This window comes from Schistocerca gregaria, chromosome 4 (assembly GCF_023897955.1).
Source record: "Schistocerca gregaria isolate iqSchGreg1 chromosome 4, iqSchGreg1.2, whole genome shotgun sequence".
Taxonomy (NCBI): domain Eukaryota; kingdom Metazoa; phylum Arthropoda; class Insecta; order Orthoptera; family Acrididae; genus Schistocerca; species Schistocerca gregaria.
In genome coordinates, this window is record NC_064923.1 from 701019604 (window position 1) to 701042439 (window position 22836).

A 22836-nucleotide genomic window follows, 5' to 3' on the forward strand; every position below is an offset into this window, starting at 1 on the left:
TATCCACCCACCCACCCACCCACCCACACACACACACACACACACACACACACACACACACACATGATCCAGAAATCAAACTATGTTGCTGCTCTTGTTGTTGTAGAAGCTGAAAAATTTTACCTGCTACCACTGCGATCACTTTTATCATAAATAAAACGAAAACACACTGAAATCGAATGGAGTACAGCAACAATTACTCCACCATAACTACAACAAAATGCTCTTGGTTGGAAATATTGCCGTCAGGGAGCAGTAACGGAAGAAAAGTGGCTTAACAAAGTACAACCAAGTTCAACTTTTTGTGGCGTGACAAATGTTGCGTCTCTTAAGTTGCGCCAATACAAACTGGAAGTTCACACATGCAACTGCAGTATGCCACGAGCTGTGGTGACACTTTTTTTGCGTGAGTGAACCGGGCTTAAGGTTGTACAACAACTCGATGTCAAGAATGTTGGACGGCAGTTATGTGGATCACTCCTACTACCCATCTTGCAGACGGATGTGACCTGTGCTATTCGAGGGGCTGATCGTAATGAGAAGAGAGGATAATTCAGCAACAAAATCAGTACAGTGTCTAACAGGGATGCCATCGGGGCCTGGAGCTTTGTTCCTGTCACTTCACCCCAAGGCACCGTCAGATTTCTCTGGAAGAAGGTTTTGATAGCTGAATTCATTCGTCCGTTGTCGATCAAGTGACCCCACGCCCATTCCCTCTCGATACGCGGCCATATGCAGATCTTCATATTTCATTTCGTCATGGTTTCTGTGGTTGAATTCAGTTGTATTTCGTTCGTTAATTGTTATAAATTGTTTCGTTTCGTTATTTCTTATGTTAAAATTTATAATAAACGATGAAAGATTAATTAAAACAGTGAGGCAGGAGACAGAATTACACGACATGAGTGCACTAAATTAGTTCCCCTGTACTACACTTATAAAGTGGATTTTTATACATACCAGTATGGCATTTAATATTTAACAATGAAATGGATTGCAGTATGGCTGCAGCTTGTAAAGTGAAAAATGTATTGTAGCTAGAATCACATTGATTAGTAGGTGGAATTTATTTATAGTTGTCGGGCATTTGTAGCGTTTAGTAACGAAGTGGACTGAAACCTTCAGACACTGCAAGTTCTTTGCTTAAATGTTTGTTTGTGGCGTATTTCTTTTTAGTTGCTCTGGACTGTGTGCAAAACAGTTTTGCAAGCATCAGGGGTCAATATTTGTGTGGTTTCATCAGCTAGCCCAGTACAAATAACACACTCGAACTGTTAAAATCTTCATACAAATCTTAAAGAAAGTCTATAGATCTTGAAGGGAAAGGTACTGAGGGAGATACGACTATTGCAAAAAGGTTTGCATTGGCCTAACAACTAAACCTTAAACAAACCAATATTTCACGGTGATGACAGCGTGTAACACTGTGTTCCTTTTAGTGAGTCTGGTTGCAATTTGACGTAACAAATGAAAAAAAAGAAAACTGATTCTTCGACTTTCTAAAATATAAAATCCAGATTCCTTTTCAGACCCACACCTTTTTTTGTTTTGTTTTTTGCACTTCTGTCTTCCACCTCAAATATGTACCCTATCCCTGCAAGCTGCAAACTATTTGAGTCGAATAAAAGTAATTTTTGTACAAATGTGAACTCTGTGTGTATGAACTTTGTGCACTTCACGCGTGAAAACAGTTGAATGCAATTCCCGCGAAAATGAACAGCTGAGGACAGCTATGCGAGCTGATATCACATGACTTGAATTGGCTTGTCGTGACTGTGCTCTGACAGCCAGTATGAATCGGCGTAATTACTGTTACATTTTCTGTAGCTGTTAGTGTGTGAAAGATTTTTGGATGAATAAAGAAATAAATTTTATGTGTTGACAAAGAGAACGCTATAAAAATTGTGGTTTGAGAGACCAAACATAGCATGAAATTGGGTTATATGCGGGCAATAGCTAGCTCACGAGTATGATGTGACAATTGTGAAACTAAAAATGACAGGTATTCGAAATGCCTACGTTAATGAATATAATAAAATTGTAAACAGCATTTGATGTTGGCTGCCTTGGAGTGTGCGTACCAGCCAGAGATCACTAATATCAACTTATTTAGTAAGTATCACTGATGTTATGTGAATGGGGATTGTAGATTGTAAACATGGCAGCGCCTGTAGGGATTGATGGGCTGGATCCACCGCAGAATCCTGATACTCACGGAGCTCCTCATGGCAGGCTTGATCCCCAGTTTTCACCTCAGATGGCAAGCCACCTCATATGTGAAATAAATGAAAGTGACATTTTAAATTGTTACTTTATTGTTAGAAATGAAGTGTTATTGTTTGCTTTATTTTAGCCTTACCGGCTTACGATGGAAGAAGTAAGAGTACTAAGACAGTGCAACCGAGATAGTTTCTATCAGAGATCGTTACCTTTCGCAACAATTTTGGGTGGTACAACCTATTTAGCCGTGAAGTCAGGTGAGTTTAATTGTCAAGAGTGTGTTCAGATGAAGTAAACGATAGTGTCGTCACATCGCGAGAGAGAAAACATTTGTTGTAGCGCCTTAGAAAATACTGTCATTGGTAGAATAAAGCAGTTTTTATCAATTTCGTAACAGTTGTAGAATAAAGCAGTTTTTATCAATTTCGTAACAGTTGTAGAATAAAGCAGTTTTTATCAATTTCGTAACAGTTTCGTCAAGTTACATCATTGTGAATGTGAGTTTACTTCGTAGTCTGAAACTATCAGAATATTCTAGAAACTAACATAGATTATTTTTATTAATTTACGCATACAGGTATTATCTTGCAATACTGCAGGATTTGCCACAATAATAAATAAAAATGATAATAAATAGCGTGAAATACACATGGAGCCTACCCACAAAATGTAAAAGTATGCTTTTATGAGGGTAGAACGGGTTGTAGGACGTGCTCTTCTTGAAAGAATCATCCCAGCATTTGCCAGAAGTAATTTAGAGAAACCTATGTCAGGATGGTCGTAACTATACTGTCCGTTATGAGGTCAGTTTCAAAACAGCTGCACTCCATCAGTTTGTATGGTCCCAATTGTACAGGGTTCTTTGATATTCCCACAATTTGCTGTTGATAATTTATAAACACAGTTTTGCTCTTCATTACTGCATAGATCAAGTACACTTATTGGCGACTCCCGATCCTTTAATGTGCTTCTATAGCCTAACTCCAATTTGCCCAGAAAATTGACTCCGTGCCCATAGACATACTGGTATGCCTCATGCATGTATTTGTACTTGTCTTCATATCCTCCTGTTAGTCAGCTGGAAAAAAAACTGAGTCAGCATTCTCCCCATCCCATAATGAGTAGGCTAACTCAGGAGAATGACAATACATTACTGACCTCCACTAGAGATGTCAATAAGCCTACATGATTTTCTTGTAAAAACTTTGTAATGTGGCAGAGTGTTGCAGTTATTACCTTTCATCATTAACCAGTACTCTGAGTCCACCACGTAGTCCTTTAGTCTGTGGTATGCATTACTTTTGAAGACTGTTTTAACTGCTTTTTATTATATTTTAATAATGTGATTCAGCTCCTTGTGCTATTTAAAATACAGTTTTTTCCCTGCTGGAAAAAGCTTTTGATGTTTACTTGTTTTCCTTCGATGAATGTAAGTCTGAATTGGTTCCTGTTCATTGATTATGTAGAGAACTGTTAATGACGTATTTGGCAATGTTTTTTCTGATGTGGACACAGATTGATTCATGTACTCACTTGGTACAATAAGGATATCCATTTTTTAACTGTTTTATTCAGTGAGCCTGACTGCTACTTCTAGATAATTATTATTCTTAGTGTCCTTTTCCTGCAGTTTAAAAAATGTTTCCATGTTTTTTATCTTTGATTCTAAGAAAAGAATCACATAGATAAAAATACGGTGTATGTAGGCACAATATGAGTGCAAGACATTGACGCACAAACTGATAGAACGGTAGAACCCGACAAGCAATTAGTGATTAGGTACTGTTTACTCAATAGACTCGTAGTGAAGAATTTCTAGAGGATATATAAGATGATAGAATATGAAGTAGCTATAGTTTGATAGGTTACATCATCACCGATGTCAGCTTGATTTTACTAATAAAACCTAAATCTCGTAGAAACTGATAGCACATGAAGGAATAGGTAGCATAGACCTACTATTCTTTCTGTAGAATTGAATAACTTGGTTGCTTGCTGTTAGGGAATCCACCGTTTGTTGCATTTTCCAAAAGGTGTATTAGCTATTTTCATGATCGTGTGATCATTTGCATGATTGGTGGTGGTGGTGGTGGTAGTAGTAGTAGTAGTAGTAATGATGAGCAAGCCATTTTTCATTTGAATGTAAAGTATTTGAGTATAGATGTGAATTAGTAATTCTTACAGAGCACCTGTCATACATTACAAAAATAGAAACTGTTCTGTGGGCTGTCTGATGCTCTTTTCCTCAATTACGTGTAATGATGTTCATGGAAAGATTTATATACTGTATATGTCCATACCCAGTATGATTTCGAATGCTAGATGCCCCCCATTGTTGAACCAGTGATTTCTGAAAAACGTGCTACACAGGCCTACTAGATTAATTTTCTTATTACAGGTAACTTAACAAGACAATAAAAGTTCTGATAAAATTAGGTAAAGATCTCCAATAGATACAGATGCCAGTTAGTCCTCCTCCACTGAAATGCTGCACAGAATCTGCAGAATCACTGCCACTGCCGTGGTTAACTTGCATTTCTTCTCTTAGCAGATTATCTTCACTCCCATCTAATGCTTTTGTTACTCAGCATGTCTTAGTCATTTACAATTGATGCACTGGATATGCATGTGCAAGGGGCCTGAATCCATTCTGTAATTAGTGATAAGCCTACTGAAGGCTTCATCAGTTTACCAGTATGTGTCATGACTTTACCACCTTAAAGTAACTAATAGGTGTAAAGCTGCTTCAGATCTTTAAATGGCTCATTCACGAATGCATGTAACATTTCTTGTTATGAAGTCATGCCTCCTGGAATGATGACAAGCTCTGTGTTCAGTTTCAGTATTCCTGCTTTTACTGTGGGTGTCAGATGCCCCTTGAAAGCATCAGATATCCACATCCTAGCCTTCTGATCCAGTCCTCCAGACTGTATGGATCCAACCTGTAACAAACTTGTTAATGTATCCTTGAAATGAAGTAAGACACCAGGCAGCAGCTTTTCCTCTGACATAGTTTCATGATTGAGGATGGCATATGGTCGCATCTTTGTTCCATCGGCAAGCATGCATAACATCATGGTGATTCGGAATTTCTCACTGCATGTAGTGCAAACAAACACACTTTCAGCACCTTTCTCTTCACTGAAATAAACAGAAGTCTCGTCAACATTCTTCTTTTCACCACTTCCTAAAATTGGCTTATGTTACTCCACACTTCCTTGAAGCTGCACAATTGTTTCTTCTTTCTGCATGGTGAAAACCATGAGTTTGAAATTCGCATCATAGCAATATCTGTTGAAAAACTTTATTTTGAACTATGTTGTTCCACACTACGATCTATTGCACACTTTACTGTGTGGTTTAGAGGTGTGATGTCCAAAGTAAAATATTTGTCTCTACAAACACTTAACGCTATCATACCACAGTGCTCTAAGTGCATGTATAAATTCAAGGCTAAAGTAGTAGATGTAGCAGAGAGTAGAGTTACGGTTTAATGGAAGCTCGATGTTTATTTTGTCACGAAAAATCAAAGGACAGGATGGTTGACAGAAATCCCAGCATAATGGAGGCCTGTGCAATGAACCATCAACAAAACCTCTGCCACGGTGGCAGGTCTGTAGTTAATAAGGCCGACATTTATTGTAAGTAATATAGATAGTGGCAGTTGTCATGAGAAATGTTCCGCAAGTGTCTGACTGACCCCACGTTGGCAGGCCACCTGTCTATGATCACTGTTAAATATCTTTTATCTCTACCTTAAAGTGAGTGTACCTCCTTTAGAATGCATTCCCGACCTTATTCACTCGGGTGTCATTTTCTGCAGTTTGGCCTCATTTTGCAAAAGCACCCAGTATACATGTATTAAATCTATTGTACATAAAGATGTTACGGATATATTGAACATACAGGTATCAGATGTTGGCTATACCTTCCTCAGCTAAAGTCTGGATCAGGGCCAGTGGCACTCACGGTGTTGTTTATCTACTGGTGATAGGTTGGCATTGTGTCAATTTCAGGTAGCAAGTGGGACGATACTTTCATGTAACAGATGAAAGATGAAAATATAAATTTCTAGCATTCTCTTCTTTGCTGTTGTCAAAAATGTTTGACATTTTCCAAATATGTCATGAATTACAAGGTTGTGGCTATGTTGGGACCTAAGAGTACAGCTGAATATTTGTAATAAATATTTCCACAAATATTCAGCTGCTTTTATTAATATGTCACAATTTACAGGGGTGTGGTTAATCTGGGACAGAGACAGATTAAATTTATTATCGTCATTTTCACAAATATTTGATCGCATTTTTGCCGAGTATGTCACAAATTGAGGCTGTGGTTGAAATGGAATTGTGAGGGTTTGGTTGTGAGTTAGCAAGCAAATAAATGTGAAAGCTAAAATACCTCATTCTGGTGACACAGATCTGTAGCTTAACCCAAGGCTTAGATTAGGTTAAAATGCAACAGTTTTACTCACACACAATAAATTTAAAATCTGCGTTGTGATACAAATTTGAATATTTTGTCCAAATATTCAAATTAAGAGTTTGTAGTTAGTTTGGGACCTAACACCACAGCTTAAATTAAATTTATAATCTTAGTTATCAAAATATTCGTCTATTTATTCCTCTTGTGTTAAGATTTTGGAGGTTGTCGCATATTCACATGAGAATGTGACAATATTACATGAAACACGCCGTCTGCTCACTGCTCTCTCATTGGCTATATAGAACCAGCAGGTAACACTCCCTCTTTCTCCCCATTGGGAAATACGGAAGCGTCCGATCCCGCCCGTCTGCTTTGACCCATGACGTCACAAATATGGCGGAAATGACCATAAACCATGATTCCAATATGGCTCATATAAAGTTGTTACGTACACATTATGAGGATGAAAATACATGGAAAAACACACACGCATGTTGCACAAAAAGCCTAATGACACCAACGGGAAAAGCGCAGGAAATAGGGGTTTTTTGGCTTGGGACAAGCTAAATATAAACAAATTTAGATACCCACCCCCATACAAAACCACGTAAAATGACAAAAAAACCAACGTCACAAAACTCCCCAAATACCACTAAACACAATATCATCTGGAATCGGACACTTTCCTTGACCTATATAGCTCAATAGCAGCTCCCGTTGCCATAAATTGGGATCGAACACTTCCCTTAACCTGTTATCCTTACGACATCTCCACATACAGCCGTCCCTGGTACGAGACGCCGGAACTTTAAGTAAACCTCATTTCTTCACGACATACTGCACACTTCATGACTTCATCCAAAAATCCGAATAGTTGAAGAAATTTTACTAGAGACAATGCACTGTCCCCCATCATAGCCGGCAACTGAAAACTGTTGACCCTGTCAGTCATATCCATACCTACCAAAGACCAAAGAAAACCAAAATTCACACACAACGCCACTCTCACAAACTAAATTATGCGCCTTCGTGACGTCACACACCACAACAGCCTTACTTCACGGATCAAAGCCGACGCGTGGGTCGGACGCTTCTGTCGACTCTGAGTTAGCAGTGACAACATTGCTGCACTAACTATGTAAGTATGCTACAGCCCTGGTCTAGACATTTACTGCTTTCCTCTAATGTTGCTTATATAGTTGCTAAAATTTGACAAAAAAATGTATCATATCCTCCATTAGCTTCTACTACATAACAAAACATACCTGTAACTATACATACTACTTCCCATGTTTGTAGGTTACTTCAAGGCTCACCCTCGTTTCGGTGCCACCCCAAAAGTCATTGTGGCAGGCCTCTTGGGTTATTTTGTGGGGAAAGTATCATACCAGAGCAGATGTGCTGAGAAATTGATGCAGCTTCCCAACAGTCGTATTGGAGAAGCTCTAAGGCAAAGGAAGAGACAAGGAAATCAAGAAATGTGAGGACAGGTTTTAACTGTAATTTTTACAATATAATTGGATAAAAAATATACTGTAATTTTGAGCATTACTTTGCCGTACAATGATAAACTATTTCTAATGATGACTCACCAGTTTGTTATTATAAGCTCATTATTTGTTTGATGTTTTGTGTACTGTTGTACTATGCCAGTCTCATTAATTATACTTCGAACTGTAATACTTGCTTCTCTATAGTGCTTCCTAACATGAGGACAGAATTAAACAGAACTAGGGGGAAATAATGGGTTGTATGTGTGAATAAAGTGTCCAATATCATGGACGGACAGATAAGTGTAATCTACAAGCAATGGTGGGGGGGACGGGGGGTTTATGGTCACCATTTCATGTAATTTGATAAATTACATTGGTATTTTGAGTCATCTACATGTAAAGCCATATTTTGCTAACCAGTGGCCACTGTGAAGTGCTTGTTAGAAGATAATTTCCATTGACCACAACTTGGGATTTCTTCCTTTCAATTCACATAATAGAGTGCTCGAAGAATGACTGCTTGAAAGCTTTTGTGCATGATGCAGTTAGTCTTATTTTGTCTTATTGCAGGCTGTACAAGAACAGTGATATGGGGCTGTAGTACACGTATATTCATTGCTTCGTGCTTGTTCTTGAAACATTGTAAGCAGTAGGCTTTCACAGATTAGTTTCTGTTACTGTCTTAGAGTGTCTGTTAGTTCAGGTTTTTCAGCATTTCTGTGATGTTATTGTGTGAGTCAAATAATTAGAAGTTAGAGATTGAACAGTTGCATGTAGATGAATTAAAGTTAATGTAACATAACTAAGGAAAGGGAGAGTAGCTATATACTCAAGAAGTGGAGTGAAGTCACAGGCCATACACCACAGTGAATACCACATTGACCACCTAATTTGAATGCTGCACTTCAATAATAGACTTGGAAACAGTTCTGACAATCTGTAGTAACAGATAAAATGCTTTAAGGGCTTACTAATAATACTTAGTTGAAATAACTGAGAAACGATGGTATGTGGTGATTTCAATAAAGAGTTTATCTTAGATAGTTCTGATCAAGGATACCTGGAGTTACTTTCATATGACTACCTCAATAACATTCCCAACAAGAATGGGACATAGTGCTACAGTGACTGATAATTTATTTCTCAGTATGTCTTTACTGAAATAGATGTTATCCCCATAATACGTGGTTTATTTGTTGATGATGGTCAAATGGCAACTATAAAGCATCCTCATCAGTCATGTTCAAATAAGAAAGCAAAAGGAAAATTTCACAGATTTCTAAATGGTTACTTAGTTTCACCATTAAGAGTGGCTTAACACCATGAAAAAGAGTGGTAGTTCACTAAGGATACACAGCAGACAAATTTATTTTCTAAAGATGTTATTACAACCTTAAGAACCCAGTTTTTTCTCAATAGAGAACACACACTCCTCTGAAAATTCGTAAGTTCTTCCAGTGATGTTTTAAGTGGTTCAACAACAATAAGAACATGAACTGGAATCAGAAAATATCACCTCACTTCTGCTGACAGAATGACGATAAAAGATCTGAAGAATGCATGAGTTGTACAGCAACATAATGTTCTGTCGTATTTAGTTGAATGATTATTCCAAATTACCACATATTACAGTATTTACAAGCTATGTACATATCTTTATGTGATGAAGTTTCCTTCTCATGCAGAAGGTTGACAGCCGCACAGTCTGAGAAACCTTATCGTGGTCCACATGGCTATCCATCCCCCTTCGGAGGTTTGAGTGCTCCCTTGGGAATTGGTGTATGTTGTCCTTAGCGTAAGTTAGAATAAGTAATGCATAAGCTTATGGACCAATAACCCCAGCAGTTTGGTCCCATAAGACCTTACCACAAATTTACAATTTTTTCCTAGGTTGACAATTAATTCCTTAAATTATCAACTGTCTTTGAAGATGGGCTCCACATCAGTGCTGATCTCCTTTCTTCCAAGTTTCCTAAAGAATCTAATTATTTAAAGTTACCAGTACCATGGGGAAGTCCATTGGGAGTGGATGACAGAATGGTGGAAAGGGAGGCTGTGGGGGAGATGGTGTGGATGTAAGATGAGTGAAGGTAGGGTCCTGTAGCAAGTTGGAGGTGGGTGAGGGGCTGGGCATTTGTAGCCAGGAGGATTTGTAAGGACAATGAATGTGTTGCAAGAATAACTCCCATCTATGTAGTCCAGATAGCATGGATAGTGAAGCAGCCAGTGAAATCAAAGTGTTGTGCTTAGCAGTATGTTCCACCTCTGGGTGGTCAACTCTGCTCTTGGCCGAACTCCACCTTCCCTGAACTGCATACATGGGAATTATCCTTGCAACATATCTTTCATTCCTGTAATGTTTCTGGCTTCAATCTCTAAATGATATTAGGATGGAGGAAAGTTTAAAAAACCTGTAGGAAGTCAAATATTGTCTGCATTAGATAAATTTCTTTCAGTACTTTAGTGTTAACATCACCAAATTAAGTTTTATTTTATGTCTGAAGAGTCCATAAGTCTGATACATTCCTCCCTTGACAAAATTCATGCACTGCCTGGAATCAGAGGTGTCCGTAATTTTGAACAGAAACATTGTTTAGGAAACATGGAAACAAGGAAGATCAATAGTGATCCCATAACAAAATGTACATAGCTTATAAATATATAATTTTCTGGTAATTTGGGATAATCATTAAACTGAATACAACAGAAGGTGATGTACTGTATAGTTTGTATGTCATTCAGATCTCTCACCATCACTTTATTGGCCCAAGTGAGGTGATATTTTTCTGGTTCTGACTCTTCATGTGTTCGTGGTCATTGAACCATTTAAACCATCAGCTGGAAGAACATAACAATTTTCAGAGGCATGTTTATCCACATCAACTGTGTGACTTATTGTTTAAAAATTAAATTAACTGTAACTTACTTGTAAATATTGTTGGTTGTGAGCCTGTTTCTATAAGTTCAGTCACTTACAATTGCAGTTTTATCACCAATGTATTGTTCATGTCTTTTGAAATTTCAAGGTTTATTTTAGGGTCTCAAGAAGAAATTAAAAAAGCTTCTTTTGGAGCCGGCCGTTGCGGCCGAGCGGTTCTAGGCACTTCAGTCTGGAACTGGTCGCTATGGTCACAAGTTCGAATCCTGCCTCGGGCGTGGATGTGTGTGATGTCCTTAGGTTAGTTAGGTTTAAGTAGTTCTAAGTTCTAGGGGACTGATGACCTGAGAAGTTAAGTCCCATAGTGCTCAGAGCCATTTTATATGTTGGGAAAAGAAAATAAAGGGAACATACAGCGTATCAGTATTATTTTCCTAAGTGAAAGACTGCTTTGAGGATTATGTTGCAGAAAAGGAAATTAGAGATTGTCCCTTTCCATTTATGTGATACTCAGTGTAACGGCAAAACCATGTTTTCTCATAAAGTGAACTACATACATGAAAAATATACCGTTTCTTTCCTGTATTGATGGTTATATTCACAGATATGAGGCTTTTTTTCTTTCTATGCTATAGAGTATAACCACCAAATTTTACAATTTAAATGATAAATAAATGATAACTTACTTTCTAAGTGGTAGCAAGTGTTGTTTTTTACAGCCACAGTGTTAAAAAAGACAAAACTTCCAAAAGTTGAAGTGCTGTAAAAAATTTAAATAGAAATGATAAAATTTGGTATGGTTACTTACTTCAAATAAGCTGTGTGATACAAATCAGTGCAACATGCTATCATGACTTCCTAGAGTCTCAGTTCTAGCTTTCTGCTCAATAGGCATTTTGTGCCACGGGACATTGTAAAAATCTTGACTGGTTTCCTGACGAAGCGGCCGCCGGTTGCGAAAGCTCGAAATTTTGTGTGTGTGTTTGTGTGTTGTTTTATTGTGCCTTTCTACCAGCACTTTCCCGCTTGGTAAGTCTTGGAATCTTTGTTTTTAATATATTTTTCCCATGTGGAAGTTTCTTTCTATTTTATATACAAGAAGTTGTGTATGTAAGAAATCTGTAGCAAATCCCACTTTTTTATCTGCTGTGGTTTTGCAGAAAATGTTCTTTATACACATAAAAATGAAAGTTGTGGGAAACGCAGAAAAAAAGATTTTATTAGCATTTCTGACAGAAATAAAGTTCCTTAATGTTGGCCATTACCATACATTTGATCTTTTTGGTCTTCAGTGCAGCTCTTTTCTTCTAGTATGATCCTTCTGGCATGCCCTTTTGCCAGTATCCTCCACTGACATTACACACATCATCAGTCTTTTTTCAGTGGAGCAAACTACATCAAATCCTAGTCTTACTCTTACAAGAGTCCCTATTCTTCCAGTGTCACCATCATCAAACACCAAACAGGCATCATATGAGGAATTTTAGCAACAGTAGCTGAGCAAAATGTTTTCTTAGGGTGTCTGTTCCAAATAGATTTCTTGTTCCATCATGTATGCATTTCTGTAGTAAATTGTAATTAATCACGTGGTCAATGGGCTCATAGCCTTTTCTACTCTACAAATGTCTTGCCTGATGGGAGGAAGTAATAAAATATTGCAAACAATGACAGAGTTGTGTAAAAAAGGGTCAAGTCTCTGTGCATTAGTTGATACTAGATGGCTTTTACGCCATATGTTGCACAAATTAAATTCTTGCAAGTGTAGACAACATTTCCAACATGCTACAGAACTTTCTAGTTAAACAAAGAAAAAAGACTTATTTTGTGTACATCCCTCCTTAAGTCTATAAATCTTTAAACATTTTGTGCTATCTCTGGTGATGGCTTTATCATCATCAGTAACATTATTATGCCTCACATAAGTTGTTTAATGTCAACAACGTCATATGTAACAGACTGTGACCAACTTGTCACAGTTGCTGGAGTTGAAACTATTTATCATAGTACAAGGCTTTATATGAGTTGTGATAAAGTCCCTGCCTAGAAGTAAAAGATATCTATTGAAAAGACATGGTCTAAACTACTGCTTCAACCCTTTGAGGAAATGAGGTTCAGAAAATACTATGATTCAGGAGGCGAGTAGTTCATTCTCGTTGATTAATTATCTTTCATGTAAACCTTTTGAAAGATTGAAGATACCATTTTTTGGTGTTTCAGACTAACAATGGATCCAAGTTTTGGTGCTGGAGTGTCATTACCAACATTTGGAAGTTTGGATACATTCTCAGATGTAGGGCCACAACATGACTTGGATTCTGGATATCCAGCGAGTGAAGGGTTAGATGATACGTACAGGCCAACTCTCGACTGTAAGTAGTTTCCATATTTTCATGGATTAATCAATACATAAAAGCCTGTTCATTACCTTTGTGGTTTCTTCAATTTTATTAATGGAGTAGAACATTTTTAATTGGTACAATGTATGGAATGTGCTACAAGCATGTGGATTTCACCTTATACAGCCTTTCCAGTTAAATACCAGTCTCACTTTAATGTTTTCATCTGGATCCTGATAACCATGTTATTTCCTGTATAAAAAGTCTCCCACAATCTGGCAATAGGGTCCTGATTTAGGAGCCAACAATCAGGTTTTTTGTTGGGAAAACATACACTGGTAATAATCAGTTGCAGTTATGTATAGAAAACAATATAAAGTATTGAAGCATTTCTGTAGAGAATAGGTTTACATTGATTTTGTGATTAAATTTTGCTTTGCAGTAAATTGCAGACGTTACTTTATGTCCAAAATGGATCTTCTGGTAAAGGCTTCATAAAAAGAAAATATTTGACCCTCAATCAAAAATATTTTGTATTCAAATATGGTAAGAAAATGAGTCACTCTCACTTCAATTTGTCATTCCTTCAATGTAAGAGCCAACTAATGAGCTCTAGGTGAAGGTGGTGTAGTGTAACTTAAAATCATTCATAAGAATGAAGTTACTTAAGGACTGCACCATCACAGGTTCACCTACCATGAAGTACAAGATACTATATTTAATGACAAGAGACAGCTGTCCAAGTGAAGTTAGACTGGTGGGTTTGATGTGAATACAAGAACAGAGACCGCCATCAAAAGTAGTGTGATCTGGAATAATATTGTAGATTTATAGAATAGGCAAAATGAACTAAGAATATGAAAACTGATCATAAACAGTACGGGGGGGGGGGGGGGGGGGGGATGGGAGTAACAAATAGGAATGAATGAGCATATAAGAACAATTACATCTGGGAGCAAGTGAACAAAACAGTATAACAAATAACTCTGCAGTTGTGTTTTAAAGTAGACTGTTCCTGAGAAAACGCCAGATACATGAGATAACAATTGAAGGCTGCTTGCTGAAAAAGGAGACAAATGCCCAGCAAGGTTGTGCAATTTTAAGACACTGGTCTCACATTCATGAGCAGGACAGTTCAAATTCCTGTTGCACTATCCAGATTTAGATTTTTCATTGTATCCTTAAGTCATTTCAGGTGAATGCTCATATGGTTTTTTACGAGGATGTGCCCAATTTCTTACCCCATTTTTCTCCAGTCTGAGCTTAAACTCCATCTTCAATGGCCTCAAAGTCAGTGGGATATTAAACCGCAATGTTGCTTCCACTGACAGGTTTACATAAGTGGAAAATTCTAGTCTGGCCTCAGTGTCCGGAGACAGTGGTCATTGTGTGTGAGTTGTGGTTGTGTGAATGTGTGTGTTCTCTACTTCAGAAGAAGACCTTTTGGCCGGAAGCTCAAATGTATAGCAGTCTTGTTGTGTTTTTCTGCAGCTCAACATCTTTGAATGGTCAGTAGCAATGTACCCTTTTGGTAATGTTGTTGCTATTCCATCCCGAATTGTCCATTGTGGGACAATGCAAGATACTGATAAAGAAACAAAATGTTGTCAGCCTGTTGGTCCTATTTAGGTACATATTTTCAATATGTCTTAACTGGTAATGAATGCATTTGCTCGATTCATTTATGAAGTATGCTGTTTTGACCATATTGCTCTTGCCTGTGAATAGTTATCATGGCTATGTCCAATAAACACAGAGATTATCATATCCAGTATCATATCTCAGTCATTGCAAACAAAAAAAAATCATTTACTGTATCAAGAACATGACTTTGGAAGTCTTCTTCAAAATATCAGAGAAATTAAAATCAGAAGATAGATAATGGCCCACCTATCACATTAGCTCTCTCTTCCATATTCTGGTCTGTAGCTCACTCTTGTTCAGCCTCCCCTCCCCCACATTTTCCCCTCCCCTTGTCTACAGAGTTTTCTATTGAAAGTCTCTTCTTTCGAAACAGCCAATGTCAATTTCATTTCACTCTTCTCCTATTTCATTCTCTCTTCCATTTCTTTCAGTGCCAAACAAGGCTTCAAAAGTGCATAATTGATCAGTATCATTCTTAATGGCTCCATTAATTATTATTACTATTATTATTATTATTATTATTATTATTATTATTATTATTATTATTATTATTGCCAACTATTATTTTTTATTAATAATGGAAATAATTTTCTGACCATTATGTAAATATTTTGTGTGTGTTATTCCTTGGCAGATGTAAGAAAGGGCTGTTACGACCTTAATCTGATCAAGCTAAATAAGCGGTAAATAAATAAATAATCTGCTTATCCTTCAACATTGTCACAGATTGTGACCATATTATATATTAAATGTGCAAAAATTAAAGCCAGCCTCTCTATAGTTTATTTTCATTTGTGTTTTAGCACCAGCATTTGAAGAAGAGATGCCTTTGCCTGAGGCACAGCAGCGTTCTACAACATATGAAGAACTACGTAGGAAGAACAGAGAAGAATATGAGCAAAAGAAAACAAAACCATACAGGTATAGCAAGAGATGTTTCAAGAGTTTTGCATGCAAAAACCACTTAAAGAATGTGGATTAAAATGTTTCGTGCTCTGTATTGGATGACGAAGCATCGACGTGTTAACCTTCATTTCATAAAGATTGGGTTTCAGTTCTGTTCTTTTTCCTTTATCTTACTAACAATAAGAGGTAACAAAGAGTGTAATATTCTCAAGAAACAAATTCGCTCTTTTAGCTGTCACCTCCCTCTACTGGCAACCCATCATTTTCTTCAGTTTTAGTTTGATAATTGAAAGTACATCTACATCAATACTCACAAATCACTGTTGAATCCATTTCAGATGGTACTTGATATTATATGTCATGTTAAGGTTTCTTTCATTTTATATTTGTAAATGGAACAGGACATAAATGGCCACTTAAATGCCTCTTTGTACACTTTTGTAGTGTAATTACAGGAACAGTTCATAGGGAACTCTAATGTATTCTTTGATTTTTCACTTAGCATTGGTCCATGGAGATTTGTTAGTAGATTTCACAGGATGTTTCAGAATATAATTCAGTTATCAGTTGCAAATACATTTTTATTTCACTTTACTGGTTTTGAAAAATTAGTCATCTTCAGAAGCCTACAAAATAAGGAATGTTATGAAACTTCAGACCTTGGCTATACATTTATGTTAAGTACAAAGAAAGTGCATTACAGAAACTTACTTAGTATTGATTTAGTAGATATCAGTATCTTCTTTGTAGAAGCGTGATGACATGATATGCCCAAAAATGTGTATATTATATGTGATTATATTAAACACAAATAGATGATTTACAGAACTAAATCATCTATGTACATGTCAGTCTGTTGTGCCAGCAGCAAGCAACATTTCATAAAAGCTTGTAAAAAGTATAATTAAGGTATACAAGGAAATTGTATATAATACTTGTGGAAAAACATAGCACATAGTTCTTATATATAAAGGGAATGGCCTAATTTTCACATTTTGAGAGATGCTGTGCACGCAAAATAGTGTCTATTTTTAATACAAGTTGATCATTCAACAGATCTTGTGAATTGAGGTGGGAATGTTTATTTATTTCTCTAAAAAGTTAATTTTGTAGCCCACGTGAACTATATTCAAAATTTCCATGTTGTGCAAGGATGGAAGAGGAAGAAGGTGTTTCTAGATTTTGAGATACTCTGCAAAAGTTGACTTACCTAAATTCTCACTTTCTTTATTGAGCAAGTGATTCAGTTACTGTGAATTATCAATCTGTTTTTAAATCGCATACATAAATACATATTTGGACTTATCGTCGCATTGTGCTTCTGTGAAGAAGATTCTGACATCTACTAAACCAATACTAAGTAAGTTTCTGTAATACACTTCTTATATTTTACATAAATGTATAGCCAAGGTCTGAAGATTTATAATACCCCTAACTTCTGAAGATAACAAATTAATTTCTCAAAACCAGTAAAGTGAAAAAAAATAATAAAATTGCAACTGATAACTGAATTTTATTCTGAAATATATACTAGAGTTGCTGAAAAATAAGTTATGAATAAAGTACTTTCACAGGATGGTTGGATGTGCCTTAAAGCATCTGCCAGTTCAGTTTCTTTCTGGTTTTCAGTGAAATGCTTCTGTGAGTCAAACAAATCTTTGAACATTCGTGTTACTTTTCTTTGCACATGGTCAGTATTCACTGTTAATTCCTATTTAAGATGGGCCCCACACACTTAAGTGATGAGTTGCACACGTTTCATTTAAGCATTTTCATTTATAGATGGAATATATTTTCCTGTTATCGTACCAATTAAACAAAGTATGCCACCCCCCCCCCCCCCCCCCCCCCCCACCCCAATTGAGTCTATGTGGTCATTGAAGCAAGTTAGCCATCTTTGCAGCTTTTTGATACCTTATCAAGATCTCACTGAAAGTTTTTTTCCATTTCATTTCCTTATAGAAAACTGCTTCACCTGGAGACAAAATATAATCTAAGGATACTATTGATATTGTCTGTCAGGTCACTTAGATACAAATGAGCAATAAGGGTCCTAAAACTCTTCCCTGTGTCTCAATTAAAGTTTTTTCTATATCTTTTGTTTATCTGTAGCCAAGATAACATGCCCTTTCTACCTAGAAATCCTTGACCCAGTCACAAATGTCTTTTTGTACCCCATATGATCATTCTTTCATTAATAAGCTTTGATCTGGTATGGAGTCAAATGCCTTTTGGAAGCCATGTGTATGATAACATGCTGGGGTGGCTCTTAATTCTAGTTAGCATGCTATTCTCCATAGACTTGTTTGTAAATGAGGGACTGATGACCTTGTAGTTTTGTTCCTCAGTCCGCATTTAACAAACTGTCGTAAAAAATAGTCCCTTGTTTCTTCTTACCACATAAACACTGTGTAATTTGTTGATTTTATTTCAGAGGTATAACGGGTACTGATGAAGTGCCTACTGTAATTCGTCAACAAACACCATTGGAGGAACAGGCACCCAAAAGACCTACACCACCACCTTCTTGGAACAAACCAAAAAACAAATATGGAGATGTGTGGGAAGAATAACATGTAGGTTGTTAATTTTTTGAAGAATGTTATTAAGTGTGTTACTGCTGAGCTATTCTGCACAAAACCATTTTACATTGTAAGTATCTGTAGAGAATATACTAAGTCTCCTTGAATACACAGTATTAGATTAAGTTGAATCTTAATGTTAATTCTCTGTTAATGAATTCTCTCTCTCTCTCTCTCTCTCTCTCTCTCTCTCTCTCTCTCTCTCTCTCTCTCTCTTTATGGCAGCACTTGTATGGTGCTGTAGTCAAACAACCTGTTAACTGTAGAATGAAGGCTTTCACGACCGGGTGACATGGCTGTTGATATACTTTCCGGGATGTGAGGTCGTGGTCCAAGAACTTTTTCTGCTCCTTACATTTCGTCCAGGACTGCGCTGTACTTCCTCAGAGGCGCTGCTCCGCTGAGTCTTGCCGACTGACTGGTCGGGTGTCTAAGAGCGACTTATATATTGTGAGAAGGGGGGGGGGGGGGGGGTGACACATGATGAGCAGTGATAATCCATAGCAAAGATAAGGTTGACTATCGATTACCACCTTGTCAAGATAAAAATTGTTAGCAATTTTGTAGAGCCACTGTCCATATATCGCCGAGTTTCATAGCCTCCTCTTTCCTATTAAAATTATCGTGATGTTTATAAATTTCAATAGCTTCTCTGTATAGGCGTGGATAGTAATTTAACGTTGTATATAGAACTTCGGTATCCGAAAACTTCACTTGGTGGTTTCCTGGTTCAAGAGCATGTTCCGCTACAGCTGATTTTTCTATTTTTCCAAGTCGACAAAGACTTTTATGCTCTTTCAGTCGCGTATTTACGCTTCTTTTGGTAGTACCAATATAAACTTTCCCACAGGTACATGAAATTTTATACACACATGTCGACAGAGGAGGGCGTTTATCCTTCACAGATCGTAGTACTTGACTTATTTTCTTTGTTGGTTTAAAGTCCGGTGTTATGTCATGTGTTTGTAAAATCTTACCGATCCGATCTGTTACTTTTTTAATAAAAGGGAGAACTACTTTATTTTTCTGTTGTTGTGGTTCACTCTTATCTTTTGGTCTTCTGTTCCTTGGACGCAAAATTCTATTTATCTCTTTTCTTGAGTAGCCGTTTTTTTCGAAAGCCTGCTTCAGATGTTTCACTTCAGCATCCAAATGTTCAGGTGTACATATCCGTTGCGCTCGATTGACAAGACGGCAAGACTCAGCGGAGCAGCGCCTCCGAGGAAGTCCAGCGCAGTCCTGGACGAAACGTAAGGAGCAGAAAAAATTCTTGGACCACGACCTCACATCCCGGAAAGTATATAAACAGCAACCAGTTAAATCCAGGACTGCTGCAGACTAACAGTGTTATGTGGCCTTCAGCCTTTCCAAGCAGATTTGTTGCATATGCCACTTAATTTTCAGGTCTGCTGTATGACATATTGATATCACAATATTTCATCATTTATGCACATACAACTTTCTCCAGAATCAAGTTTCTTAACTGTACAAAAGATGACCCTCTTTCCTAAAAAAAGTGTAAAATCCAGTGTGTGTGTGTGTGTGTGTGTGTGTGTGTGTGTGTGTGTGTGTGTGTGTGTAAGTGGGGGAGGGGAGATTTGTAGAGGATAATCAAAGAACAAGTTAAAGTAATAACTACTAGCATGTTGATTGATATTTCATACGTCTTACAAAGCAGTCATTCGAAGATCCATCTGGGATTAATATCACGTACCTGTTCTTCACAGGTGCTGCTGGTCCATTTAGAGATATTGAGTGCTAATAGTACATATGATCAGGCTCTTGTTCAGTCCAAGTGAAGTGACAAATTGGAGAGCTTATATAATGCACTCCGCCTCCCAATGGAAAAACAGATGTGATTTGAGAGAGAGAGAGACTATTACCACACTGCTATGGTGCTTGGAGATGATAATAAAATTGGCGTTATTACTTTTGTACAGTTGCTCAGTTATTTTTGACATGTTAGAGAACATTTTAGTCACATCTGGCCACTGCATTTGCACAGTTGTCATTAAAATGTTGTTACTGTTTGGTGTTTCATCTTACAAGAGCATATGATAGTTGCATGAAGTGAGTGGCTGAATAAAAGGAATTTCAAAGTCCTGATTTCTTCAATCAATGTGGTTGTAGGGAAGCATTCCTGTAAAGTAACGGTTACTGTTTAGCAACTTACTGTTTGTTTTATTTGAGAAATGATAGCTAGTCTGAAAATGTTTCTGTATGTCAGCTATTTATGGCTAGCACCTTTAAACTTATAATGATGTGCAGTGTATTTCTGACTGGTGCCAAAGTGTAATACCTGCCTGGCACATGCATGTATCCTTCAATAGGGTTCAACGTAGCATTTACTTTATCGGATCTTGAAATAAGAAGGCTGTATACATGGAAGAAGCCTGGAGATACTGACAGGTTTCAGATAGATTATATAATGGTAAGACAGAGATTTAGGAACCAAGTTTTAAATTGTAAAAAATTTCCAGGGGCAGATATGGACTCTGACCACAATCTATTGGTTATAGCCTGTAGATCAAAACTGAAGAAACTGCAAAAAGGTGGGAATTTAAGGAGATGGGATCTAGATAAACTAAAGAACCAGAGGTTGTACAGAGTTTCAGGAAGAGCATAAGGGAACAATTGACAGGAATTGAGGAAAGAAATACAGTAGAAGAAGAATGGGTAGCTTCGAGGGATGAAGTACCGATGGCAGCGTAGGATAAAGTAGGTAAAAAGACTAGGGCTAGTAGAAATCCTTGGGTGACAGAAGAAATATTGAATTTAATTGATGAACGGAGAAAATATAAAAATGCAGTAAATGAAGCAGGCAAAAAGGAATACAAACGTCTCAAAAATGAGATAGACAGGAAATGCAAAATGGCTCAGCAGGCTAAGAGGACAAATGTAAGGATGTAGAGGCTTATCTAACTAGGGGTAAGATAGATACTGCCTACAGGAAAATTAAAAGAGACCTTTGGAGATAAGAGAACCACTTGTATGAACATCAAGAGCTGAGATGGAAACCCAGTTCTAAGCAAAGAAGGGAAAGCAGAAAGGTGGAAGGAGTATATAGAGGGTCTATATAAGGGCGATGTACTTCAGGACAATATTATGGAAATGGAAGAGGATGTAGATGAAGATGAAATGGGAGATACGATACTGCGTGAAGAGTTTGACAGAGCACTGAAAGACCTGAGTCGAAACAAGGCCCCCGGAGTAGACAACATTCCATTGGAACTACTGACGGCCTTGGGAGAGCCAGTCCTGACAAAACTATACCACCTGGTGAGCAAGATGTATGAAACAGGCGAAATACCCTCAAACTACAAGAAGAATATAATTCCAATCCCAAAGAAAGCAGGTGTTGACAGATGTGAAAATTACCGAACTATCAGTTTAATAAGTCACAGCTGCAAAATACTAATGCGAATTCTTTATAGACGAATGGAAAAACTAGTAGGAGCCAACCTCGGGGAAGATCAGTTTGGATTCCGTAGAAATATTGGAACACGAGAGGCAATACTGACCCTACGACTTATCTTAGAAGTTAGATTAAGGAAGGGCAAACCTACGTTTCTAGCGTTTGTAGACTCAGAGAAAGCTTTTGACAGTGTTGACTGGAATACTATCTTTCAAATTCTGAAGGTGGCAGGGGTAAAATACAGGGAGCGAAAGGCTATTTACAATTTGTACAGAAACCAGATGGCAGTTATAAGAGTCGAGGGACATGAAAGGGAAGCAGTGGTTGAGAAGGGAGTGAGACAGGGTTGTAGTCTCTCCCTGATGTTATTCAATCTGTATATTGAGCAAGCAGTGAAAGAAACAAAAGAAAAATTCGGAGTAGGTATTAAAATCCATGGAGAAGAAATAAAAACTTTTGAGGTTCGCAAATGGCATTGTAATTCTGTCAGAGACAGCAAAGGGCTTGGAAGAGCAGCTGAACGGAATGGACAGTGTCTTGAAAGGAGTATATAAGATGAACATCAACAAAAGCAAAGCGAGGACAATGGAATGTAGTCTAATTAAATCGGGTGATGCTGCGGGAATTAGATTAGGAACTGAGACACTTAATGTAGTAAAGGAGTTTGCTATTTGGGGAGCAAAATAACTGATGATGGTCGAAGTAGAGAGGATATAAAATGTAGGCTGGCAATGGCAAGGAAAGCATTTCTGAAGAAGAGAAATTTGTTAACATAGAATATAGATTTAAGTGTCAGGAAGTCGTTTCTCAAAGTATTTGTATGGAGTGTAGCCATGTATGGAAGTGAAACATGGACGATAAATAGTTGGGACAGGAAGAGAATAGAAGCTTTCGAAATGTGGTGCTACAGAAGAATGCTGAAGATTAGATGGGT

General features: G+C 37.4%; 1 protein-coding gene across 4 annotated transcripts in view; it reads left to right on the forward strand.

Annotated features, from left to right (window-relative positions):
- The first annotated feature begins 1751 nt into the window (after positions 1 to 1751).
- LOC126268129 (OCIA domain-containing protein 1) overlaps positions 1752 to 22836 on the forward strand; it is a 47729-nt gene continuing 26644 nt past the window's right edge. The window contains exons 1-7 of one of the 4 annotated variants that reach the window (XR_007549094.1): positions 2110 to 2260; positions 2354 to 2477; positions 7948 to 8128; positions 13237 to 13388; positions 15803 to 15920; positions 18340 to 18557; positions 20215 to 20584. Coding sequence is in view for 2 of the 4 variants with exons in the window: in XM_049973660.1 (XP_049829617.1) it covers positions 2159 to 2260; positions 2354 to 2477; positions 7948 to 8128; positions 13237 to 13388; positions 15803 to 15920; positions 18340 to 18478 (816 nt within the window). In the remaining 2 variants the exon portion in view is untranslated. Of the gene's footprint in view, positions 2261 to 2353; positions 2478 to 7947; positions 8129 to 13236; positions 13389 to 15802; positions 15921 to 18339; positions 18558 to 20214; positions 20585 to 22836 lie in introns of those variants that run through there. The other 3 variants (XM_049973659.1, XM_049973660.1, XR_007549093.1) reach the window with 3 other exon arrangements.